The 27,051-nt window shown below is 49.4% G+C and overlaps 1 protein-coding gene across 1 annotated transcript in view; it reads left to right on the top strand.

The window, feature by feature from the left end:
• The window catches only part of SLCO3A1 (solute carrier organic anion transporter family member 3A1), a 151,351-nt gene that overhangs the window by 78,139 nt on the left and 46,161 nt on the right, over window positions 1-27,051 (top strand). Inside the window, exons 4-6 of the mRNA XM_004709866.2 lie at window positions 10,264-10,428; window positions 18,323-18,521; window positions 19,670-19,808. Coding sequence (XP_004709923.2) covers window positions 10,264-10,428; window positions 18,323-18,521; window positions 19,670-19,808 — 503 coding nt within the window. The remainder of the gene's footprint in view (window positions 1-10,263; window positions 10,429-18,322; window positions 18,522-19,669; window positions 19,809-27,051) is intronic.

The following is a 27,051-nucleotide window of genomic DNA, read 5'->3' as shown; positions in this document are numbered from 1 at the left end:
GGGGACTCAGTGGCATTGCTTAACTCCTCTCTGCCGTCACTGTGGCTTCTGCTTCAGTCCTCCGCACAGCTGTGAAAGGTTGGCATTTTAGGATGAATCCCGTTTACAGATGGAAAAGCTGAGAGGAGAGTTGGCATCTGTGGGTCTGTGTCTGGTCCACTCCTCCAACACCGGGTTTCACAGAAAGCTCCAGACTCACTGCCATCAGGTCGGTTCCAGGTCGCTCTCGAAGACAGAGTGGAGCGGCCCTGCCCTGTGGATTTCTAAGGCTGGACGTCTTTGCAGAAAACCTCATGTTTCTCCCATGGGGCCGCTTGTGGCTTCAAAGTGCTGACCTTGTGGGTAGCAGGCCGACAAGTAACCCACTTCCGCCACCAGGGCTCCTTAATGTGGTCTTACGAGGTCTTATTTCCAGGGAAGCCAGCTGCCCTGTGGGACTGCAACCCGAACAAGAAGACAAGAAGGTGAGGGAGGGAATGTCCAGGGTCTTGTTCCAGAACACTGTGGGCAAACTGACACTTCTTCCAGCCTCTGACCGCCAACTCTCACCAGGTCCTGTGTGAGTCTGGGTTCATTAGAGAAACAGATATATTGACACTCATATATGTGTAAGAGAGAACTTCCTATCAAGATGTAATTATGCATCAATAAAATATCCCAGCTCTGGAGCAAGTCCATACTCTGATATTAGCCCCTAATCCCAATATTAGCCCATGAATCCCTCTTCAGACTCACACAGCACATGCAATGATGCAAGATGCAGGAAGATCACAGGCCAGTGGGTGCAACGTCTTGTGGATCCAGTGGAAGCATCTCACAGTGGAAGCATCTCATGACTCCTCCAGCTCTCTGAGTGTGGCTGAGAGAGAGAGAGAGAGAGAGGACGTTCCTCATGAGAAGGCCAGGCCCACCAGGAGGCATCATCAATCTGTGGCATGATTGACAGGTTAGACTCTACCCCTTCACTCTCAATACCGTCAAGTTAACACAAGATCGTGTAGCGAGCAGAGTCCCTATGTCACCCACATAACCATTACATAAAGGAGACAGCAAGGGGAAAAATGCTTGGCTTTGAGGAATTTTGCGATCTCCTCCAGCCTGCCCTTCCAAGGTACATCTTCACATTTCACCTTGTGGCTGCCTGTCAGCCCCAGCTCTGAAAAGGACCTTATCTCATGGATGCCCCATGTTGTTGCCCCATCTCTCAAGGCACACCTCCCCCACACCTTCTGTCTCTGCTCTGTGCCAGGGGCTTTGTGGCCGTTCTTGGCCCTCACCTGCGTGGTCAGCCCTGTGTGGGCCATGGCTACACCATTGTGGTGCCCTGACCCCAGTAGATGCTCTGCCTTTATAGGGTCTTCTGTGAAAGGCTAGACCTGGATGGGAGGGGCTGGCCCAGCAGACCATTAGAATCAGCCAGTGTACTGCATCTCACAGCCATGGATTTGCTTTATTTATTGGGAAATTATCCCTGGGGCACTTGTCCTGAAGTCCCTCTGGAGCAAGGTGCTGGCCACCTCTGCAGCCACACGTCCATCTACCCTCCTTCTCCTGCTCTGTACAGCCCCTGAACTGCGCCACTCGTTTGAGCTGCTGCTTTTGAAAGCAGCCTGGAAGGTCCTTCTTCCTCCCTCTCTGGACTGAATGTGGTCCTCACCTTCTCTAAGAAGCCCCCCTGTTGCCCCTTTACACACATGCCCAGAGACGGTCTTCCCCTGCTGTCCACAGAGCCTCCGCCAAGCGCTTGGAGGTCTGCTTGCTTGTCTGCCAAGGGCCATGGTTTCTCCAAAGAGCAAGTGTTTATTCGTCTTCCCACTCGCTGTGCATAGCATGATGCCTGATCGGGGGTGATGTTACTTGAATGAATGAGTAAATGGGAACGCTTTCTTACCTACCATGGCCCTCCCTCCACCAGTGCACATAGGTTTGAGTGTACACACACGCACTAGCAGCTCACATTTGGGTCTGATGTGCTGCGTTCCTGAATCTCATCAAGCTTGTGTTGTGTGAAATTGGCACCATTCTGCAAACGAGGACATTGGGGTGTAGAAGGAAAGGGCATTTGAACCTTGGCTGACACCTCGATGTTTCTGCTCTTAACCTGAACTCATGCTGCCTCTTCTGGCAGTAAACAGACTCTCACGGAAAAGCAGCACCAGCAGGTGCTGACCGGCTCTTGGACTGTGTGTCCATACCCAGCTGCCCACTCCATGGCACACATGTCCCCTAGAACAAGGGATCTTCTGGATGAGGGCATTGCCTACCAGCGAGGGCAGAGCCACCTCCCTGCCAGTACTGGCACAGCCTGATGTTCTAGTGCAGGCATCCTCAAACTATGGCCCGCGGGCCACATGCGGCCTGCCAAGGACATTTATCCAGGTCGCTGGATGTTTTAGCCCCGTTTGTTTTTTTACTTTAAAATAAGATATGTGTAGGGTGCATAGGAATTTGTTCATAGTTTTTTAAAACTATAGTCCGGCCCTCCAATGGGTCTGAGGGACAGTGAACTGGCCCCCTGTTTAAAAACTTTGAGGACCCCTGCTTTAGTGCATAGGCTCCCAAACTACTTTGACCTAGCCTCCCTTTACTGAAAAAAAAAAAAATCTCGGCTCCTGTTCCTCCCTCCTCCACCCATACCCCCAACCCCCAGGCAATTAAACCCTTTTGTGCTATAGCCCATAATCCAGGATAAAGTGACAGTATCTCCTTTTCCAGCCCCACTTGATTCCTCTAGCCCTCCCTGCAGGACAGTGGCGTCCATGCTGGGAAACACTGGTCTACCAGATTGTCCTGAGCGGGACCAGTGATGCAGCCTGGAACCTGGTCAATGGATCACAGGTGTCAGCCCAGAGGCTGAGGACATCTTGCCCAGTGACCTTGAACTTAGTGTCCTTACATGCGCATCTTTTGGTCAGTTTTGCTGCCTGGTCAAAAGCCACACTCTTCCCCCCACCATAGTATTGCTGACTACTCGGTGGGCACTGAGGCTTGGCCGGCCTGCAGGACCCAGCTCATGCCTCTGGCGTCTGTGTCTGTGTCTGTGCCAGGCCTCATTCATCCTCTTCCAGATCACAGCTGGTGTTGGCCAAGGCTTTCCTAATTAGGGGCCTGCGCCTTTAAGCATACTGCTCTGTGAGGAGCCTGGTGATCTGAGAGTCCTTGTTCTACCGGATAAACAGCTGAGAGAGAGAGAGAGAGAATGTGTGTGTGATATCTGTGTTCTCCCTTCCTGTGGATTTCCTGTTGAAATCTTCCTTGATTCTATAGAAAAGCAAATCACTAACCTTCCAAGCAGGTGGGGACCTGAGCCAGGCTGCAGCTTATAAGCTGCAGTGTCACGGGGGTGGTTTCTCTGGGTCCCCAGGGCCCAGCCCGGTCAGTGTCTCCATTAGATGCTAGCAGCAGTGCTGATGATGGAGGCAGTGCTGGGGACCCAGGAGGACAGGCCACGGTGCTTCTTCTCAGCTGTTTCATAAAGCAACTGACAGAAGCCCGGCTGAAGGTTCTTACCTAGCTCGATACCACAGCTCGTGGATGCTTATAGGTTTGTTGAGTGAAGGAGTGTAGAAATAACCAGAAGGCGGTACTACCCACTCAGGGCTGCTTCACACACAGCCCTCTGAGATGCTTGAGAGAAAACGAACAACAGAAATTGGGGTTACGTGGCCAAATGAATGTGAGAAACGCTCTCTCTGTATACCATCTGACCTTCCCGGAGAGTCGTTGGTTATGTTTGTGTATTGAAGGCACCGTGAAAGCCCACTGCAAAGGAAGACAGCAGACTTCACCTTAATCCGCGTGTCTCAGAAGGGTCTGATCCACTGAGCTTAATTTCCTAGTGCTGGGTCACAGAACTGTCATGAGGGCATGGCTTTACGGAGCAGAAAGTCAGTTTCAAAGTTCTGGGGGGCAGGGTTCCTGAAGTCAAGGCCTCGGTCTTGTCAGGCCCTTCCTTGCTGGCTTGCCCGGTGTAGGATCTTCCCATGACATCTGTCTCGGTTGGCGTGGGTCTATTCAGAAGTGATTAGAGTTAGAACCCACCCCACTCAGGTGTGCTCTAATTAGCATCACCAAGAAGCCCATGTTTCCAAACAGGATTACATCCCCAGGCAGAGACTTTAGGATTCCAACACGCATTTGAAGAGAACACAGTTCAGCCAAAAACACTTCCTAAAGTCTCCCCCCACCCTTACCCCCAACAAACACCTAGAACACCCGGTGAATGGGGCCCTGATAGTGCCGTGGCTACACATGTGGCAGCTGCTCCGTGGGACAGAGGTTGGCTGTCTGCTCCGTAAAGACATGTAACCTCCAGCCTCAGGGATCCTGGGGGGCAGTTCTTCCGGCTCTGCAGGGTAACTTGGATGTGGAATCAACTCAGGGGCGTTGTTTTTGTTTATTTGATGGGCTAGTTGTTTGTTTAAGTGCTGTGGATTTCTGCTGTGCTTTCCTGGCTCTGGGACCTCACTCGGCCTTGGTCTCCTCACTGCTACACCAAAGATGTGAATGGCCCCAAGGCCAAGAGTACAGGTTTGCCGTAAGTAGGGATGATGTGGTTTCTGTGTCCGCAACTGCAGTGGTATTGGGTACATAGTCCAGTCCTGTGCCAAAGTACCCTCTTCTCCTTCCGGAAGGAGCCACCGTCCAGAAAGTCTCAACCTTATGGCACCGTCTTCCAAGATCACCCACCACCTACCTGCCAGTGCTGTTGTGTGGACTCAGACTTCTAGAGTCACCATAGCAATCCTATAGGACAGAGAACTACTCCTTAGGGTTTCTGAGTGGCAAATATTTATGAGAGCAAGCAGCTTCATCTTTCTCCCGTGGAGAGACAGGCTGATTTGAACGATGGACCTTGCAGCTCACATCCTAGCACTCAGCCTGCTACACCCCCAAAACCAGCAGTAGAAAATAAGTCTTCCCTAAAGATTCTTCTCACTCACACCCCACCCCACCCCTGTCCCCACTATTGGGCCATTGTGTGATGGCAGCACCATGATCCCTCTGAGAGTCGGAGTGCTTTCCTGGCTGGTGAGTGTATATCATTCAAGATCACCTGGCTGCCCTGTCCCACCTCCCTTCTGAGACTCAGCTCCCAGCAGGGGGATACAGAGCTCAGGGGGAGGATAGATGTTCATGTAAGGTGACCAGACATCCCGCTTTTGGAGGGACAGTCCCGATTTTTAACAATTTTTCCTGCATCCTGCAGTGTTTTTAAAAAGTCCTGATTTTTGGAAAGAATGTACGACAAGCTAGTATACGGTTTTTGGCTGCCATGTGGCTATTTTGCCAGGATATGAGTTGTATCAATGGTGTCCCGCTTTACCAATGTTAAAATCTGGTCACCTTAGTTCAGGGGCCTGGTGTGACCTTGGTTCACAGGTGCTGTTACTTTGGGCCACCTCATTAGGCACTGCCTCCTTGCAAAGTCAGATTTTATGCGCTTTAAAAAATCCATTTGAATGAAAAAGCTTGAATAACTGGGCTAGCCCCAGGATCGAGCTAATTAATACCATCTTTCAAGCAAATGGGGACTTTGGAGAGTGGGCAGACCCTTTGAAAAGGCGTCTTTTGAGAGTGTTACATGTAAGTCACCCCAGTAAAACTGGGGGCGGGGGGTGGGTGGGGGGAGGAACCAGGAAGAAAACAACTGAGCATAAGAGGAAGCCTTCTTCCTGCAGATAAGCCCCCCCCCTCCCAGAAGCATAGTTATCGGTGGGTCCTCAATCAGAGGATTCTCAGACTCAATGAGTTTCACCTCTAATCTAAGGAGAAAGGAGTCATTAGATATTAAGGCAATAGCAGGCAGCCTGCTATCTGAACAAGGAATCCTTCCCACTGAATCCCCCCACCCACCCTAGAATAATTAAATTGCTTGATGGACTATTAAAACGTGTTCTATTAACTGGAATTGCCATAGCTTAAGCAAGTGCCCTTCTGGAACCAACCAAGGCGACCCAGACCAAAGGCAAGGAGCTACTGGGTTCAGACAGATTATACCATGAAACAAAATCTCCCTTGGTGTCGTTACCAAATTCATGTGTGACTCATCTGCCAATATGACTGTGGGGTTTCCTTCTTCCCGAGACCCTGAACCCTAAGAGTCTCTAGGCTAGCCAAGGGAATGAAGCCCATGCTCCAAGTGGGGCCAAGGATCATTTTCCTGGAATGCCCCTAACCTGCTTGTTCATCAAGGGCCTTATTTCCAGTGTTTACCTACCTGTATTTCAAAAAAAGCACAAAGGAGCAGTGCTATCTATTATCTACCACAATGTATAATCAGCAAGGGGCTTTTAAAGCCATCCACCTCACGGAGGTAGTAGTGATGGCACTGTTGACACCATTTTCTGCACACCACTCAGTGTACAGGGCGAGGCTTGATGTGTCGTGACAATGACCAACCAGGTCATGACATGACCTTGTCCCAGGCACCTGACACCAACACAGGGCACCACACACCCTAGCACATTGGCCTTTACTCATTTGTGTCTTATGATAAGGGATTCTGGATATCCCAGGGGTTACATGAAGATAAATATCATGCACCTTCCTCTGTCTATGCCCTTTGTATTCATCTTATAGAGAGGGTCTGAGATAGTTAGTTCATTGTGCCAACCTGGGCGATAAACACGTGTGGGGTTAATTGAAGGGCGGAGAGATAAATGGCTTGGTGAGCCTCGCCTTTCTAGTTCTCGGGTCTCTTGCTTTGTGATGGTTGGACCAGGGTGCAGCAGCCTTAGCAGTTCCCTGCTTCAGCTGGCAAGGCTGACTTCCTGCAAGACATCCCTAAGGAGAAGCCGCATGGACCTACCCCCATGCAACCCTGGGTGCTGGAGCTGACTCAGCTTTCCTCCTGCAGTCGGCACCATTGTGTCTGTTTTGTGAGGTGGAGGCTGACTTTGTGGGTTGGTGTCAGACATATGGGTAAATGTTGGACTTGTGGGCTTGGGCAGCACTGGGTTGGGATGTTTTCTTGATGTGCACTTACCCTTTATATAAAACTCTCTCTTATACATGAGTTTCTGTGTATTTGTTTCTCTAAAGTACCCAGATTAATGCAGGGTCACAATGAATCAAGATCAACTCAATGGCAGTGAATTTTGGTCTATATTTGTTAAGCAAGCAGTAGGTTTACACATTACACAGTCAGTCAATAAAGCACTCTAAGTACTTGTACGTGCTTTACAAAAAAAAAAAAAGTATAACAAAGGAAAAATGTCCAACATGGCAATAAAGCCTTTAAGTGTAAACATGCCTAAACGTGTATTAAGGAGACCTGGGGGCACAGTGGGCTCCTGCCCACAGGCAGCAGTTGCCAGCCACCAGCTGCTCCTTGGGAGGAAGATTAAGCCGTCTGCTCAGTAAAAATGTCCAGCCTTGGACACCCTAGGGGGCAGTTCTACTCTGTCCTGTGGGGCTTCTGCGATTTGGAATCAATTTGATGGCACAGGGTTTAAACATTTATTTGAAATGACTTTTGTAAAAATATTAGGCCTTTCCGAGTATTTGGAAACCCTGTAACAATCAACAACAACACACACATGAACATCAATACACTTAAAACAAAGTACGGTGCAAATATAGGAGCTTTATGGATTTAAAGTGGTTTCTGTATTTTTTTTGTTGTTGTTAGAAAATACATTATATATTTCTTCAAGCTTTAATATAAATATTTCAACAAAATCAATAAAAATCAAAAGTCACATTTTTTAGGTATAGAAACGATTGAATTCTTAGTGTTTATGTTGAATATTCATTTGAATAACCTTAGATGTGGTTTCTGTATTCTGTTGATTCTCATCCATAACTGTCTTTAGTTTTTATTTCTGTTTATTCCAGGAATTGCTATCCTTGCTTCCCAGAATTAGTCACAAAAATATCACAAAGTGGGTGCCTTAAAGAGCAAGAATACACTGTCTGATAGTGCTGGAAACCAGAGTTAAACACAGGGTCTCACCCCGTTGATGCCTTCCGAGAGACCAAGTGTCTCCTCTCTCCCAGCGTTGAGAGACTCTCTTGGCATGGCGTTCTTTAGCTGCAGCTGCAGCAGCCTCTGTTGTGACCTAGTCATTCTAGCCCTGTCTTTCTGTCTTTCATCAGACACCTGTCTTGTCCCTGTCTCTATTCTAAGACACCGCATCAGTGGGATTAGGGCCCCCACCCTACTCTGGAGTGACCTCATGTTCACAGGTAACCTCTTGAAGAAGTTGTTTCCAAACAGGGTCACATGGAAAGGTCTCAGGGTTAAGGTTTCAGCAGAGCTTTGGGAGGGACACAACTCGATGCAGAATGAGTGCTTTGCGAAGGCCTGGAGAATTTTGTAAAAAGTTATTGCAACAAGGTCTACAATCCAATTATTGTCGGGATTGAGAGATGGTTGGTTGAGAGATCGCATCTGGTTGCTCGGTCCGTGGTGGTTCCAGGCTCCTGTCACCTGGCTCAGTCCAGTCCCCACCTGAAGTCCTTTAGTTGTGCCGAAGGGCTCTGACATTCCTATCCATCAGGTAGATTATCATTTGAGACGTGGTGTCTTCCTCGGGAATGAAATAGGAAGTTTTGTACATCTACCAGTTCCTGATTCATTGTACCATCATGTTGATTTATTGAATCTGTCTGTTCATGTTATTAAGAACTTATGTGGTCCCTATTATTATTTTATTCTAATTAGTCGGGCCACTTAGAGGTTTCGTCTCCTAGGAGATGAGATGGCGCCTGTGTAATTAGCTCTCTTCTTTGGGACAGCTGGCTAATTTATCATTTTGGAACACCCTGCTGTGTTCCCTTTCCACCTGTTGATCATGGGTACTGGCCATTCATCCTAAACTTGGCACTGGGACCCTGTGTCTTATCTTTTCTGTTTGACTTACACCAATAGAAACAAACATAGCCCATGCCTCAAACTATGATTCCAGCCGAATTGTCTTCCCCTAACTTCAGCGGCTGACGTGCCATCTCTGTAATTCTTGTGCAAGTTGGATATCACCTATTATTAACAAAACTTGACATAACTTTAAATCTACTTACCTAGTCTGTGGTTCTTACTGTTTACAGCCCACAAGCTGGCCTCCAACTCATGGCCACCCCATGTTCAAGGGAATGAAACACAGACTGCCCTGAAATCATCTCATGATCGGACTAGGGTGACCCATGGTGTTATCAATGGCTGATTGTTTGAAACGAGGCCACCAGGCCTTTCTTCCTAGTCTGTTTTAGGCTGGAAATGCCACTGAAACTTGTCCTGTGCCATAGCAACTCAGGCCTATTGACCAGGAATCGAGCCCAGAAGTCCTTCTGGAATTAAGAATTCTACTGCGGAACTACTGCCATGTCCTCAGAGACTATTACAGCCATACAAGCACACATGTGGCCTGTCTGTTATTGTTCACTTAGCATTCTTGCTAAAAGCATGGCACAGCTATTGAAATAAGGAGGCTCTCCTCATTCCCCTACGTTCCCCCACCTTGCAGACTAGGGCAGGTAACCATGGGAAGAACCCAACATTATAAAAGGATATTATAAAACCTTCCATTTTATAGGCACAGGGAAGTCTTGAGACCCAGGGCCTCAGAAAGACCTGTATGCATTCCATTGGTACTTAATGTGGTGCAGGGCCTCTGCCGTCCCTCAACACTCATCTGGGCCCTGGACATCCAGGGCATGGGAGGCTGCTTCCAGCTTTTATTGGATGACCAGAAAAGATTTCCTGAGGAGGAACCGGGAGCATGCAGGGCACAGATCTGGGGGGCAAAGAGCCCAGAAAAAGGAGGGGACCCCCAAATTCCCACCTGAGTGGGAAAGGACCTTCGTGCACAAGAGATGCAGCTAGACCTGATTTGGAGACAGGGCCTCGTGGGGGCATGATCAGCTCACCAAGGAGCAGACCACGGAGCAGCATACAAAGTGTGGGCTTCCTTTCAGATGGGACAGGGGGTCCTCGTCATAAGGTGTTAAGCAGAAAAATGCTGTGACCCAATCCCCCAGACTGTGGGACAGGAAATGACTCTCTGGGGAAACTAGTCAGTCTTTCAGGTTGACCCCCAACCGAGATTCCCCTAGGAGGTGGTGAGAAGCGATTATGTTTGGGATAGAGCTCGAAGCCCAAGTTTTGGGGAACCACTGTTGAATGACAAGGTATCGGTTCTGTCCTGAGCAAACAGCTGGCTCCTGGTGTGGGGCACGAAGGGAAGGGGCCTTTGAAGCAGGAGGCGCTGAGCTGAAGTACCCTGCATGCATGCGTGACCTCGGCTCTTTCTCTCTTCACAGTGATCCCGAAGGTCACCAAGCACCTGCTCTCTAACCCCGTGTTCACGTGCATCATCCTGGCTGCCTGCATGGAGATTGCAGTGGTGGCCGGCTTCGCTGCCTTCTTGGGGAAGTACCTGGAGCAGCAGTTTAACCTCACCACCTCTTCTGCCAACCAGCTACTCGGTGAGTCACTTCCTCATCCTCCTGAGAAGGCAGTGGGAGGCTGGCGTGCACAGCATCTCTCAGGATCACTGAGTCTGCCTCATCAGTTTACACCTGGTCCCGACACAGAAGGAATTCCGTATTGCATGCCCAAGCTGTTTTTTTTCCAAGTGAAGCAAGTACAAACAGCCCACAATAATAAAGAGTCAAAATACAGCGCACACATAGGAAACCATGCAGAGTATGGCAAGTCCATTGATTGGGGTAACCTGGAAAATCAGGGTCAGATATGATCTACTTCCACAGAGTACAGTGCAATTCTACTCCGGCACACATGGGGTCGCCATGGGTCAGAATTGGCTTTGTAGCTTTTAGGATTAAGGAAGAAAGGAATAAAGATGGGTCTTGAAAATTTAGAAGGTTTGGGTTAGGTATGGGAGAAAGCAAGAATCTTTTTTTTTGCAGCATAAAATCTACAGCAACAGTTCATTTGCTGCCCACCCCTACTCATTCCTGTGCCTGTGGCAGACATAACTAATCTATCCCTAAGTTCAGGCATGAGATTGCAATCCTTCTCAGTCAGAGACAACAGACCAAAACCAAAAACTCACTGCCATCAAATCAAGGCTCTGACTCATAGTGACCTTATAGGGCTGAACTGAACCTATAGGGTAGAACGGCCCCTGTGGATTTCATGACATTGTATCTCTTTATAGAAGTAGAACGCCTCTGTGTCCTTCAGAGTGGCTGGTGTGGTTTGGATGGTTCGCGTGGTTAGCAGCCTAATGCATAACGCACTACACTGCCAGAGCTCCTTAGAAACAACAGACAGCTGCTTCCAATTAGGTGTAGTTGGTGTGCTGAAGAAAACCAATCTCCTCCCATGAGAAATTGGGTCATTTATGTCATGGATGGAGAATGGTCTCAGCAGGTGGAGAGGGCAGGGCCGAAGTGGCTCTCGGGTTTCTGAACTGGACAGCTGATGGTACCATTGGTGAAAACTGGAAGTAGAGAGATCAGATCTGTGTGGAGGGCTTTGCATGCAAATCTGTGTACATTTTAAAACTTTTTATTGTGAATTTGGTGAAAGTTTACAGAACAAATGGATGTTCCACTTAGTAATTCCTGCAGATTTTGATTCATGACATTGATTGTAATCCCCATGGTGTATCAGAAGAATATGAGATGCTGTGGAGATCCCTCCGTCATATATTTGGTTGCGGGTCAAGAAAGAGGTCTGGATTAGTAATATGAATCTGGTTGCCATCAGCATGGGGAGGGCAGTTGATGTGGGAGTTGACGTTATCCCAGGAAAATGTATAGAATTAGCAAATAAAGGGCCAAGTAGTGACCTCGAGGAAACAGAGGCCAAATGCTCTGCAGAAAAGTTTCAGAAGCAATCCAGAGAAGGTGGGTTGTGGGAACTGGGGGAAGAGGTGGTTCCAAGAATGAAGGAGGCATTGGCAATGGGCATGGCCATGCAAGGCGAGGCTGGCATTCCACAGTGAACTTTAACAACGGGAAGACCCAGACTGTACTACGGTGCACAATTGAGGTCAAGGAAGGAGGAGGAGATTTCGGCTGCAGGATCTTTTCCAGAATCTTAGCTGTGGAAGAAAGGAGAGAGAATGGCGTGTCAGGACCAATGGGTAGGGGTGGAGACTGCTAGGACAGAAAAGACATGAACAGAATTTCAAGTGGAGGGGAAAGAGCCGGGAGAAGATGATTTGCAATATAGGTAGGGAGGGTAGGTGGGCCCGCCTGGCATGGACACGCATCTGTTTCCCAGAAAAGGAAAGAGGTGTGAATGTGGCTCCTGAGAGAGCGGCAAAACCCCTCGGAATGTGAAGATGCTAAGGTGCTACCGCCCTGTAGACTTTATCTTCCCTGTAAACAAGGTCAGTGTATCCTCCGAGAGGGACAGGCAAAGTGAGATTTTCTGGCTGTCCCCTGAAACACCTGGCAAGTTACAAAATGACTAATGAACAAATTAGAAGGTGCGTGCAACCTCCCATGAGCCACCCTTCACTAAATCTCAACCTAAAACCCACACTGAGTAAGGAACTGTAACAGCCACAGGCTGATAGTCCCAAGTGTTGGCAAGAACATGGCGCAACTGGAGCTTTCCTGCTCTAAGGGTGGGAACGTACAATGGGCAGTCACTGTGGAAAATTCTCTTAGGTAGAGCTTCGTAAGGCTAGGCAGATGTCCATTGTTCTGTGGTTCATTTGCTCCACACCTGAGCAGAAACCCAACAGCACTGGGGGTTTGTGTCCACCAAATGGCATTGACCAGAATATGCAAAATCACTCCAAACTGGAAATCAGCCAGTGTTCTCAGCAGCAGAATAGGTCAAGGGGCTGTGGTGGCCCAGCATGACAAAGGAATAACTGGGATAGATGTCCCAAAGAGGATCAAGGCCACAAGGGTGGGAGTGGAGAAAATCAGACACAAAAGAGCGCCATGCATTTTTAAGGGGGCAGAGGTTAGGCTAACGGTTACCTTTGGGGAAACTTACCAGGAGGGGCACCAAGGAGCTTCTGGGAGGGCAGCCCAGGTTCTGTAGCTTGGTTTTTGCCTTTTTTTTTTAAGCAATGGGAAGAGAAGTCTATAAAGATGCAAGTTTTTTTCATGCCATTTGTGTTAGTCTGGGTACTTTAGAGAAACAAATCCACGGAAACTCGTGTGTAAGAGAGAGTTTTATATAAAGGTTAAGTGCACATCCCAACCTAGTGCTGCTCAAGCCCACAAGTTCAACATTAGCCCATTTGTCCGACACCAGTCCAAAAAGTCCTCCTCCATCTCACAAAACACACACCATGACGCCAACTGCAGGAGGAAAGCTGAGTCAGTGAATTTGTAAGCATCTCAGCGCTGGCAGGGGTCTCCACACGGCTGCTCCAGCACCCAGGGCTGCATCGGGGTAGGTCCATGTGGCTTCTCCTTGGATGTCTTGCAGGAAGTGAGCCTTGCCAGCTGAAGCAGGGAACTGCTAAGGCAGCTGCACCCTGCACCCATCAGAAAGCAAGAGACCTGAGAACTAGAAAGGCTAGGCTCACCAAGCCATGTATCTCTCTGACCTTCAATTAACCCCACATGTGTTTATCATCCAGGTTGGCCCAATAAACTAGCTCACCATTCTTTTAAGATCTATGTACTTTAGCATATATACCGTAGTCTGTCGCACCTCCCCCTGCTCATCAAATGGTCCCTGCCCACCAGCTGCTCCCCAGGAGAACGATGTGGCTGTGTGCTCCCACACAGATGCCAGCCTGAGAAGACAGGACTCAGAGTAGACTCGACAACAGTGGGGTTTGGCTTGTTTGTTTGTTTTTAAATGTTGCTCCCTGGGAATTGTTAGAGTAGAACAAGCGCTATTTATTTATTTGTTTGTTTGCCTTCTGTATTAACAGCTCCTTTTCCACCCACTATTTTCTGGGTATTCGCAAAATGCAATCGGCCCTTTAATACCTGCCTGACAGAGAGAGGGCAAGATGCATCTCTTTTTTAATTAAAGTTTGATATATTTTGCACAGCGGCTCTGTCTTTGGGGCCTCTGTTCTATTTCAGAGCAGATTTCTAACTTTTCTATCGACAAACAGATTGATCCTGTACGGGGCAGAAGGTCAAAAAAACAATCTCACCTCCTTGTGCCAGCGGCTCGGCTGCCTTTTGGAGGGCTTTGTGCTGGGGGTGGGGTGCATCTCCACCGCCCAGAGACAGCCCCTCATCGTCCTTCTGGGCTTTCACAGCCTGCCCTCGCCCTGCGCCCCGCTGTGGTGGGTGTCACCCCACAGTGAGTGTGCACTGGGGAGCTGTCTGCAAGGAGGGCTGGCCGTGGACAACGAGGTGGTAGAGAAAGGCTTTGGAAGCAGAATGAGAATCACCTGAGACAATACTTCACCTGCAGGGCCCCGAGGCCCCGAGTGCAGTCTGCACTTGATACGAACCTGGAAAGGAGCCCACTGGTCACACACTGGTTGTAAGTGGTTGGCTGTTAACTGTAAGGTCAGCGCTTCCAACCTTGGCTCTGTGAGGGATGAGAACTGGCCGTCTGCTCCCAAAAGGCTGCTAACCTTGTCGACCCTGCAGGGCAGTTCTGTCCTGTGCTATCAGGGCTCTTTGAGTCAGAACATCAGTCCACCCCATGGTATTGCAGAAGAAAGAGCTGGCGATCTGCCTGCATAAAGATGAGGAGGAGGAGAACCGTGTGGGGCAGGTCTACTCTGTAGCACTCCAGGCAGAATCCACCCAGGAGCACTGGGTTTGGATGTGGATTCAGTGGTGGGTGAGGTCGGTTTATGAGTGAAAGACAAAAGGACTCAATTTGCATAGCCTAGGGTAAGGAGGACAGAGTTTGGGGGTGTTCTGATAGCTGCCTGGAGTGGTAGGAAGGCATGCCCATGAGGGACTGGAGTAGGAGGCTCAGAGTAGCTGGGAGGAGGGTGCCCAAAGCCTGTGATCGCTATAGCTGCCGTCACCAGAAGTCCCCCTCCAGCTGTCTCTGGCAGGAAGGTAAACCGTTCAAGTCAGTTCCTGGGTGTAGACCTGTTGTCACTGATGTTCAGTCACCTGGATTCAATCTGTCACCGTTTGGGTCCTTCAGAAAATGATTCCGAGTACCCACTCTGGACGCCTCTCCATCCAGATAGAGCAGGATGGTGCTGGGCTGAGCAGGACAGAAAGGGTCTCTGTCCTTAGGGAGGATGCATCCTAGCAGGGGAAGAGAGAGTAAGAAACTCGGATACTAATATTAAACAAGACATCCTCGGATGATGGGAGAGCCGGGAAGGCAGTAGAACAAGGCAAGAAACAACGAGTCTCAGAGAGTCAGTCGGACACGGGAGCCACTTTCAGCAAAGGGTCCCAACCAGTCAAATAAACATTTAGGGCCAGACTGTCCCAAGAAGCAGGGACAGCAAGTGCAGAACCTGGGGCCTAGAGAAAGGAAAGGGAGTGGACATAGCTGGCTGTAGCCTCCCAGGAAGAAGGAGGAGGAGTCGGCATGGTTGGCTGTAGGCCCCGTGGAAGGGGCATGAGGGTGTCAGGCTGTATGGGTCTATGGACCATGATCACTTTTACCCCAAGGGGGAGAAGGGTAGGCCCCATGCATAGATGTCCAAGAGCAGCAGATACAAACACACAGGCTAATAGAGATGTTGTGCGCCGGTTTAAAATGGGCCTGTGCTGTCTTCCTGCAGCATCCCTCCCCAGTGTCATCTTCCTTTCCCTAACAGTCACATGAATTTACATTCCCGGAGCATAGACTAGCCAATGGATGCAGTCTACTGCCCTAGAGGTCTGTTGATTGGCAAGGAGGAGGCTGCGGAGCCGAGAAAATCAGGCCTGTCTAATCTACATTGTGAGTGAGTGGCGCTAGTCATTGAAAAGCCAAGTTCCAGATGAAATGAATCAGGAGAGAGCAACACCAGCTAGGAGATTAGAAGCCTTGGGTCCTTTGATCTTCCCAGAATTCCCCGAGTATCTGAGAATCAGGACTAGCAGGCTTATGTTCCTGCTGCCTTGTATAAGAGGCACAAAGGAAATAGGTTTATGCCAGTTATTCCCCAAGAATCACACAACATGCTGATTTGATGCATGATGCTTCCTTAGGAGGAACAGAACTGGTTCAAACATTGTCTTTACAGACTGCTGAGTTCTGGAACCCAAGGGAGAAATCGCTACCAAACTTGTCCACAGCACTCCCTCGCCTAATTAAAAGAGGGGAGCAAAGACCCAGACCCTATTGAGTCTTCTTACCGATTAACCTCAGAAGCACACAGCATATCACTGGTTGATGACACTGACCTTCCAGTTCACCTGGCTTTGCCTCACCTTTGTTGCCTCATCGCTTGTGTGAATTTTCTGTGATTGTACAATGTCTGTGTGTGTGTGCGTGTGTTATTGTTTGAAGTGAACTTGTGGGTCACAAGACTCCAAGTCCATTGCAGTCTCACTCTCCTCCTCTTTTCTTTAAGCCACTCTTTAGACCACGGTGTAGGTTTCAGGGCTAAGAAATCTGGAGGGTGTACAATGTCTTAGGCTGGGCTCTCTAGATAAATAAAGCCAGGAAAGCTTATACATGCATATAGAGAAAGATTCATCTCGGGAAATAACTCCTGAAGTTGTAGAGGTGGGAAGATTCCAAACCCATGGGTCAGATGTTAGGCTGCAGGTTTCTCCTAAATCACGTAGCTACAGATGTTGATGAACTCAAGATAGGCAGGTCAGATGGCAACCTGCTGGCTGTGGAGGCAAATGGATCCGAGGTTGGCTGGTAAGAGGGCAAATTGCTAACTCGGGCTGTAGAGACTAAGGCATCCCAGGGTCAGTAGGCAGTGTGACAAGCAGCTGGCTCAAGTCCTAAGAGCCAGAGGTCAGGTGATGATGATTCAAGTGCCAGATCTAGATCCCCCCAAAGCAGGAGAACTTTGCAAGAATATTCCTATTATTAGAAGCAGGTGACAGCCCTGAGTAAGCTCCCTTTCAATCGAGTGACTGCTCTTGCTTGATCTCATCTTGGAGGTTATTATATCAGATTTCAACATGAGGGACAACTACATTAGAACTGCCAAACCACTGAGAATCATGGCCCAGCCAAGTTGACACACAGCCTTAACCATCAATCACAGTGACTCACTCAGCATAATAGGTATGTGCACCGAGGCTCATTGTGATGTGTTTTATATATCTGCCTTCTGTAATTCTATAAGCGCATTAGGGCAAAAGTAGAGAGATGATAGATAGATAGATAGATAGATAGATAGATAGATAGATAGATAGATAGATAGGTGATGGATGGATGGATAGATAGATAGATAGATAGATAGATAGATAGATAGATAGATAGATAGATAGAGGTAGAAAGAAAGCTCGTTGGCTGTCCTGGAGTGCTAGTGTGGTATGGTGGTACGCTCAACTGCTAATCTAAAGGTTAGAATTTCATTTCCATCCAAAGATGGTGTCTTAGAAGACAGGCATGGTGACCCACTTCTGAAAAACCGGTCTTTGACAATTCTAGTTTGGATTCTCAGAGAAACAAAACCAGTGGCACGCGTGTGAATAGAGAAAGAGATTTCTATCAAGAAATGGCTACCCGGTTGTAGCAGTTGTTATGCCAGTCTGGTTCAAGTCTGTAGGTCAGATGGAAGCTTCCCCTGATGCGTGTAGCTGCAAAACCTGATGAACAAGAAGCAGGAGGACGAAGCAGGAGGGCTACAGATGGCGGGTGCAGAGCTGAGTGAACCCGAGGTTGGCCAAACCTATTTGAAGTTGGCAGTCCACTGGTGGCTCCTGAGATCTGCAGGCGCTGTAACAGAAGGCGAACCAGACACAGGGTCCAGATCTCGAAAGAGCAAGAGGGAGCTTGAATCTGCTCAGGGCCTCTCTTACACAATGGCCACACCCCCACAGAGATGTCATCAAGCTAAGAGCTGATTGGTAGATTGGGCTCTACCCAGCTGTGCGACATTTGACATAAATTCTAACCATCACGACGGTCCCACAGATCACAGTTCTACTTGGACACACATGAGGTTGCTATGAGCCAGAGTCTAGTTGGCAGCAATTGGGCAGAAATGGTGGTCGTTTTCAGTCATCACTGAGTTGATTCCAACTCATGGTGGCCTCATCTATGGAGAGTAGAATGACCCCATGGGATTTCCATGGCTGTGACCTTTCAGAATCGGATCACTCGACCTTTCTACTGAGACTCTTCCAGGTGGGTTCAAACCTCCAGCCTTTGGCTTAGTACACGAGCACTGAAACATCTGTGCCCAAGGATTTGGACAGAGAATTGGCCCAGATCAAACACTCCAGATTACTGTGGAGGGAGTGACGGGGCTGCCTGGGGCCCCCTCTTGTGGTTGGCCACTTCTCTTCCTACTCACGCTCCCCCACTCTGCGCTTGTTCCAGGAATGACTGCGATTCCATGCGCCTGCCTGGGAATCTTCCTGGGCGGTCTCCTGGTGAAGAAGCTCAGCCTGTCTGCGCTCGGCGCCATTCGGATGGCCATGCTCGTGAACCTGGTGTCCACGGCTTGCTACGTCTCCTTCCTCTTCCTGGGCTGTGACACGGGTCCTGTGGCTGGAGTTACTGTTCCCTATGGAAACAAGTAAGTTCCAGAAACGTCAAGCTCGGCTCTGCCCCCGCCTCCCGGACACCAGGACTTCCTGCCAGGGGTTGGTGTGAGTGCCACCAGCTTCGTCCCCAGTGGCCATGACTGGAAGAGACAAGGCACAGCTGCATCTGACTCCCGGGCGGGAGGGGGATCTCGATGTCCCCAGGGACCGACCGATGGACAGGACCCTCGCCCAGAGCAGCCAGGAGTGCCGGGGAGACAAAGTCAGATGATGTTTGGCGCTGGGCATTAGGAAGGATATGAATGTAGAAAAGGACAATAAGTTTTATTGTAAAATTCAGCCTACAATAGAATATGGAATGTTACCAATCCTTTAAAATATCCGAAGCTGTCATTAGACTCACAGTCAGATCTCAGGGTGTGGTCCACGTCTGCTTCTGATAGTCCAGGGGGCCCAGACAGAGGGCGATAAGGAGTCTGCAGGAGGGAGAAACAGAGGAAGGAAGGAAGATAGTCCTTCATTCTTATGGTACACATTATGTACATCTGAGCAGGTAGCTCACCCTGTCTATGCCCCCACTTCCTTACCTGTAAACTCTTCCTTACCTGTAAACTCGAGACTACGGCTGCACCCACTCCATGGGGTGAGACCACGTGAGTGCAGAATGCATGCCGCTCCTTGGACAGGGCCAGCACAGCCATTGTCAGGTCCCGGTGGTCTTCCTCCTCTGTATGCCTGTGAAAAGCCTCCGGACCCTGGCAGGTTTTATTCAAAAGTCTCCGAGGTGAAGGAGACGCCTGTTCATCTTGAGTCCGAGAAGATGCCTCCTCGCCCTTGCCTCCCTCTCAGCCCCCTGGTTCTAGGCTAGGGGCTGTGCCTTTCATGATGCAGAAGAGCCTCTGAACCTCTCCGTGAGGTGGTTCTGTGGAATGCTGGCTCCTTCTCCCTGCTCACCTGGTGCTTATGGGCAGGGCACAACCTGCGCAGCTCTCTGGCCAGTCCTTGTAGGACAGCGAGGATTCAAACGAAATGGTGAAGGAATGGGGCCCGGGTCAGGACTCCACAAGCACAGACACGAACGTGATGCTTCCTGGCAAGGGGCCGGGGCAGAGGGCTGTTGAAGGGAGGGTCCGCTTGGATGAGCCTGTCTGATGGGCTGCATCTCTCCGTTCTTTTCCAGCTCGGCGCCCGGCTCAGCCCTGGACCCCTACTCGCCCTGCAATAAGAACTGTGAATGCCAGACCGACTCCTTCACCCCAGTGTGCGGAGCCGATGGGATCACCTACCTGTCTGCCTGCTTTGCTGGCTGCAACAGCACGGTACCAGTGACTTCCTGATTTGGGGGTTGGGGGTGGGACAGGGGACCCCCAGCAGCCAAAGTAGCTTTTTACAGCCCAAGGCCAGGGCTAGGTTGGTGAGGGGGGAACCATGTGTGCGCCATTCAGTATTCTCCTGCCCCGGGTCATTTTCTGAGCATCGGCCCTGATCTAACAGAGAGCTCTGTCGCAGTGGGGGAAGACGAGGCAGCCACTCAGTGTAACCACTGGCTAAATCAAGTGGCTGACTTTCCGAGGGACTTCATTCGCCGCATGACAGTGAAAAGTCCCCTACACACGTGTACCAGGGAAGCTGTACACATGGAGCCAGGGAGAAAGGTTTCAATCCAAGGCACTCAGAAAGGGTCTGGATGGAATGAGAGGCCTCTACAAGTGGTGAGCTCCCCAGCACCAGAAGTATGACAACCATTTGTCAAGGCAGAATTCTCTCAAGCCTAAGAGTCCCTGGCACTAACTCCGTCCTTACTCAATTCCCTCTACTATTTCTTCCCAACTGGATGCCGCCCGCCTTTTCCTAGTCCCTCGGCACACTTTTATGAATGTGCCTATTATTACCACTTGTGCCTTCCTAGCATGAATTTTACAATGGCAGATGCCCGTGGCATTCTGGGTACTCTCTTCATGAAAACTGCGACTGAGAACTGGCCCCTCCAGCACGTTGCTCCCACCTGAGCAGTCGGTCTTCTTGCACCTGTTTTTGCACTGCATTCAGATGAGGCTGGCGAAGGGGTCCCATGCGCCTGCTTGGACTAGTGCAGTAGCCACCGAACCAGCCTCCGGGCTCTGGGTGGCCCGCTCAGGGTCTGTCTTCTACTCTGTCACCAGACTGCTCTCCTAGCATGGCCAAGGAGAGGTCCCAAAGGTGCCCCAAGTGTTGCACACTCTGTTATCAGCTAAAAGGTGGGTGGGCAAATCCTCTCAGCGTTACTTTGGAAGAAAGGCCTGCTGCCTGTCTCCTACATGTCACAGCCTTGACACAAATGTGCTCGGCAGCTCCCGGGCCTGCCCTGAGTCTGGATTGGTGCACGGCAACTGGTTGGGGCTTTTTGGTATTTTCCCATCCAAGTAGTCAGCAGGCCTGGCCCTGCTTAGATTCCAAGATCAGACGAGATCGGGCACATTCAGTGGGTATGGCCGTAGACAGGTTTTTTGGTATTCTTTCAGTTGTAGTGGTTGTTTCAAAGGGACACGGAGATTCTTGGACGTCAGAATCAACTTGAAAGCATTTTTTTCTTTTTTTTCCCAATGCTACTCTGTCAACCAGAAGATGAGAGGTAGTCATCCTGATTAGCATGTCTCTGCCTTCAGCCTTTCTGTGCGACTCCCCTGGTCCAGCTCCCCTGCTTTGTGCTTGGGGCATTCAGCGTTCCTGGAACCCGTAGCCTCATGATTTCCCCTTGGCGGGGCTGATGGGTTGGGATCACTGACTTCGTAGTCCGCAGCCCAAGGCTGAGCCCACAAGGACCGGGTACATGCCGATGTGACCCAGGAATGGAAGGACGATGCAATGAAGGCTGAGTGGCTGCTTTCGGGGTGGATTTATTCATTTCCCCTCTTTCCACATCCCGCATTTTTTTCTGGAGGGCGGGCGGAGGGGGACACAAATAATTTCCCTGAGGAGAAGAAAAATGGATCATTTATTTTCATCTTCTAAGATTTTGTTTGCCCTTGCTTTTAGTATTTAGATTCCTGGCCAGTTAATAAGAGCCTTCTATGGAGAAAATAAATCACCATGGGGTTTACGGGGGGCGGGGGGGGGGGATTTATAAAAAATTAGATTATCAAGCACTTTCCTTATATGAATAGAAGTGATTTTTTTTTACGATGGGGCCTTGAGAACATTTAAAATTAAACCACAAGCTATTATTTTTCATGACAACAATTTCATTAGCGTTTTAAATACAAAAGCATGGTGATTATAAATGGGTCTCCATTCTTGTCCTGTCCCAGGAATGAAATTGACCCAAGGGAGACTGGTGTCCTGAGACCAAGCCAGGCTTTATTTCACAGAATGCCCTGAACAGCAGCAACAAAAAGTATCTTAAACACTGCATTTCCCCCCAAATTGCATGTACAAGTCTCATTGAATAAGAGCCTAATCAGGCCCGTGGCTGCTCCCGGCTGCTGAGACAGCAAAGCTGCAGAATGCAATTACTGGATTTCCAACTCCTCAGCTCACCTCAAACATACCCTTTATTCCCCAGACACCTGCCTTTTCTTCACATTGCCCGAGACCCCGCAGTGTCTCCCGGAGGGTGCAGGCAGGAGGTGATTCTGCTGCAATTATAAGGCGGAGGGTCCGAAACCCCAGAGCTGCTGTGGGAGACGGTGGGGTCGGGCTGACGTTCCCTGCGCACAGACACCGCGCTCCAGAGACCCTGGCTGCCGGTGACAGCAGGGCCCAGTGACGGGTCTGCCTCCGAAACAGCCACAGCCGTGACACTGAGTAGCAACAGCAAGCTCTGTCAAGAACCTGTCACAGGCCAGGTAGCGAGGGCTTCCACGTGTCCCTAACAGCTCACGGCAGCTTGATCCATGGTCAGAAGCCTCTCAGGCCAACACCCCACACCCAGCAAAAATCTTTCAGATCTTTGCTACAAGGTTTGGAGAAATTGTCAAGTGTGGAGTATATCCTGGAATGGTCGCTCCCCTTTCCCCCCTCTTTTCCTGCCTGTCTCGTCTCCACACATCTCAAACGCCATCTGCCACCGACTAAATGCGACTTCTCCCCCTCCTTCCACTCTCCTCTGCCTCGCCCGGGCCCCACCAGTTCCGGCATCCACACCCTTTGCCCCGTTTGTCATTCTGTCTTGTCATCTTTCCACCCACCTTTTGAAGTCCTGATTGCTCTTCTCCCCTGCCTCCGGACTTCTTCACGGGCACGTAGCAGAAAGTGGCAGAGCCCGCCTGTGCACACAGGGTCCACCTGGCACCAAAGGCAGTGTCTACCATCTGCCTTCAGCAACTTCACCTTTTAGGAGGAAAGTTCTGCTTAGAGCGCTTCCTTTGTATGCAACAACCTCTTCCTACCTGATCTGCGTAGCTGAGACCTCCCCTCCAGCCCTCACGATCTTGCCCAGGCTGCCCCTCCAGCCTTGGTCACACCATTCCCCCGCATGTCTTCTCGCAACTACTGGCTCTACCGAACACCTCTCAGTTCCCACCACACACCCAGGCTCTGCCTGGCCACCGGGCCTGCCCACATCCCATTCTTTCCCTTGCAGCAGCCGAACAGAACCGGTTCCACTGGAGTCTGCTGACTCCTGGTGAGCCCAGGGGGGTCAGAGTCGAACTGTGTGCTATTGGGTTTCCAGAGTCTGGGTTTTGAAAAGTAGATCATCGGGCCTTTCTTGGGAGGCACCTCTGGGTGAACCGGAATGGCCAACCTTCCAATTAGTAGTCAAATGCTTGACTGTTTCCACTCCTCAAGCACATTACCCCTGTGTGGAGGGTTCTTCTCCTCTGTCTTCTGCTTCCTCTGGGAAACCTCCCACCATGTCATTTCCTCTGAGTCTTCATTGCCCCAGCACCTGTTCTCACCCTGCCCAGTACTTACCCAGATGTGCCACCAGCATCCTTAGAGAGGGTTCTGTGGTAGATGGTTAGGTGTGCATTGCCAGTCATGGCTCTGACCAGAGACCCTATGCCTTCTGAATGCTTGGCTAGTGCCCTTGTGCTGATCTCAGGGAGCCCCAGGGAGCCAAAGTCCATTAATAGCCACAGGCAGGCCGTTAGGTTAGACAGTGCAAATTCCAATGCTAGGAATACCACCCCTGCTCATCTGGCACTGCTTAGGGCTTCCAGCAAGGCTCGCCAAATTGCTGATGATTTGATGAGGTTTGAATAAATCACCGATCAAATAATTCTGACAATTGGGAAATGTGGTTAACAGTAGGAAGTTTCTAATATTAGACTTAGCTTCTTGGTTTAAAAAAAATGATGATGATTTTCCTGTTTCATAACTTCTTGAATGATAGCAGTAGATATTGCCAGGATTGCATTTAATACACGATTTCCAATTCGAGGCAGGAGGGGTGACAAAAGTTAATTTTGTAAGCTTCCTTTAGCAGGAGTATGTTGCCCAGATTGTTTCTGTACCCTTTCGCTTTCTGAGGTAATTATTCCAGCAGAAAGTATGTTAGCATGCTACTGACTGACTGTGGAAGTTGTCTCCTTTTGATGTACTGAATAATTGACTTTAAAAAAAAAGAGGAAAAAAAGCCACCAATACAATGTTGAAAATCTCATATGAATCCAGCACAGCAGCTAGTAGGGGGTTAATATTAACAACTAATCGACCCCTCTCTCCAAGCAAGAACCAACCCCACTGCTGTCCAGTCAGTCCTGACTCTACAGGGCAGAATAAAACTGCCCCATGGTGTTTGCAAGGCTGGAATCTATGGAAGCAGACAGCCACATCTTCCTCCCACAGAATGGCTCATAGTTTCGAACCACTGACCTGTTGGTGAGCAGCCAAGCTCTTTCAACCAGTGTGCCACCAGGGCTCCCTGATTCAGGCAATGAAGATTTATGGGGCATCTACTGGAGGAGCTTCCTAGAAGGAAGGAAGATGACTCTTCTGCATACACGATGGGAAAACCCAACCACTGTCCCACAGTCAATTCTGATTCATAGCAACCCTGTGGGACCAGGTAGTACCGCCCTGGTGGGCTTCTGAGGCTATACGGCTTTATGGGAGCAGAAAACCACATCTTCTTCCTGGGGAGTAGCTGGTGGGATGGAACTCTTGACCTTGTGGTTCACATCCCCACACGTAATCCACTATACCACCAGAGCCTCTTTTTTTTATTTTAATCATTTTATTAGGGGCTCATACAACTCTTATCACAATCCATACACAAATCAATTGTGTAAAGCACATTTGTACATTCATTGCCCTCATCATTCTCAAAACATTTCCTCTCCACGTAAACCCCTGGCGTTAGGTCCTCATTTTTCCCCTCCCTCCCCACTCCTCCCTCCCTCATGAGCTCTTGATAGTTTATAAATTGGTATCTTGTCATATCTTGCCCTGTCCGACGTCTCCCTTCACCCACTTTTCTGTTGTCCGTCCCCCAGGGAGGAGGTCACATGTAGTTCCTTGTAATCGGTTCCCTCTTTCCTACCCACTCTCCCTCTACCCTCCCAGTATCGCCACTCACACCACTGGTCCTGTAGGACTCATCTGCCCTGGATTCCCTGGATTTTCAGTTCCTATCTGTACCAGTGTACATCCTCTGGTCTAGCCAGACTTGCAAGGTCGAATTCGAGTCATGGTAGTGGGAGCGGGGAGGAAGCCTTTAGGAACTAGAGGAAAGTTGTATTTTTCGTCGTTGTTACATTGCACCCTGACTGGCTCATCTCCCCGAGACCCCTCTGCAAGGGGATCTCCGGGGGCCTACTAATGGGCTTTGGGTCTCCAGAGCCTCTCATATGCCAGAAACTCATGGTTTCGTATGGATCGGAACCCTAGCTGTCCATCAGAATTAGTAGATTTCAGAGCTTTCAAAAATCTAATGTCCGAGGCTCCGTCTCAGAGATTCTGATTTAATTGTCCCGGCGTGGGACCCAGGTATCATTTTCTTTTTCCCAAAGTGCCCCCATGTGTAGCCAAGGTTGAGAAGCACCATTGTCCTATAAGATTTCTCAAATATGCTGTTGACTCTCTGGGCAAGATAATTCATTGTTACAGGAAGCTGCCCTATGTGCTGTAGGATGTTTAGCCACCCTTTACCCCACCCCCACGCAATCTGCAACAACCCCAAAAATCTGCATCCATGGCGTTAGCTCCCTGGGACAAAATCAGAGCATTTGGGCACCACTGCCCTAATATAGGGATGGTGTGATGTGTCTTCATGGGGGTAAGCATGTGACCTGAAAGGCGGACTTGTCCTGTCGTCTCCTTTCCCTCTCCCCTGCTTTATTTACCGTTAGCTGGAGAATTGCAGGTGCCAGGTTAACGCATTGCAGCAGAGGGAACAGATAGCCTGCTCAGGAGCCAGCACTGCCCTGAAAATGTATTTACTGTGGCTTGAATCAAGGTTTTAATGGCCTGGACAGTTTAGACGTGAATTTGGATTTCCAGCCTTTCTGAAGTACTTGGAAGGTCAGCTAATGGATCCCTGCCCTGTAGGACAGTGTTGGCTGCAGTTGAAAAGAAGCTGTCCCTTTGACAGGACATTGACATTGTTCCCACAGTGGCCAAATATTGTCCCTTGGTGATTTTTCTGATTTGTATTTCTTGGCCCCCCAAATATTTGAGTTTGGAAGCCCTCCCAGACAGCCTGGATAGCCTGGAAGTCCTAGTTGCCAGACCACACTAAAAGTCTGTCCTCACCCTGGGAATGGCCTGTCCAAAGGGACTTGTGAATATTCCCAAATTGACTTCTTGGGACGTTGCTACCTAAATACCTAATATAACTCAAGCCCTGTAGTAGGCGTAGAAATAAGGAGCTGACTCAGATAAGCTGTATTTGCTATTAAGTGAGAGTAAAGACAGCACTTACTATGATCTTAAATGAAGAGAACACATTGTAACATAGTATATATATCCTAATCCCTTAAAAAAACACAAAAATCTAAATGGGCCCATGTCTTTGAATGAAACAAAAATTGGAGAAGCTAGGTGTCATTGTTGTTAGGGCCCATCTGGTCAACTGTGACCCATCCTCTTAAACATAGAGTAGTTCAAGCAAATGGTGGAAATGATGAAGTCAAAGAGCCGAAAGGAACATTTCAAATGGCAGCTCAAGAATGAGATGTGCAAAGACCTCTTGGCTTAGAAACCCCAAAGGAAGACGTGGTCAGCATATCTCAAGTTGCAAGAACGAGTGGTGGTGGTGGTGTTAGGTGCAACGGAAGTGGCTCTGACCAGTCGCGACCCTGTGCACAACAGGACAAAACACTGCCAGGTCCTGTGACACCCTCCCAATTGTTCCTGTGCCCGAGCCCGCTGATGCAGCCACTGCATCAATCCATCGTGTGGAGGGCCTTCCTCTTTTTCACTGTCCCTCCTCTTCACCAAACATGATGTCCTCCTCCAGATATCGGCTTCTGCTGAAAGTATGTCCAAGGTAAGTGAGACAAAGTCTTACCATCTTTGCCTCTAAAGAGCACTCTGGCCTTACTACTTCCAATACGGATGGGCTTGTCCTTTTACCAGCCGATGACACTGCCATTAGTCTTCTCTAGCACCGTCTTCAAACGTACCAATGCTTCTACAGTC

This window comes from Echinops telfairi, unplaced genomic scaffold (assembly GCF_000313985.2).
Source record: "Echinops telfairi isolate 266 unplaced genomic scaffold, ASM31398v2 ScPeMD7_7409;HRSCAF=8447, whole genome shotgun sequence".
NCBI classification, from domain to species: domain Eukaryota; kingdom Metazoa; phylum Chordata; class Mammalia; order Afrosoricida; family Tenrecidae; genus Echinops; species Echinops telfairi.
This window is presented reverse-complemented; position numbering and strand designations above follow the sequence as displayed.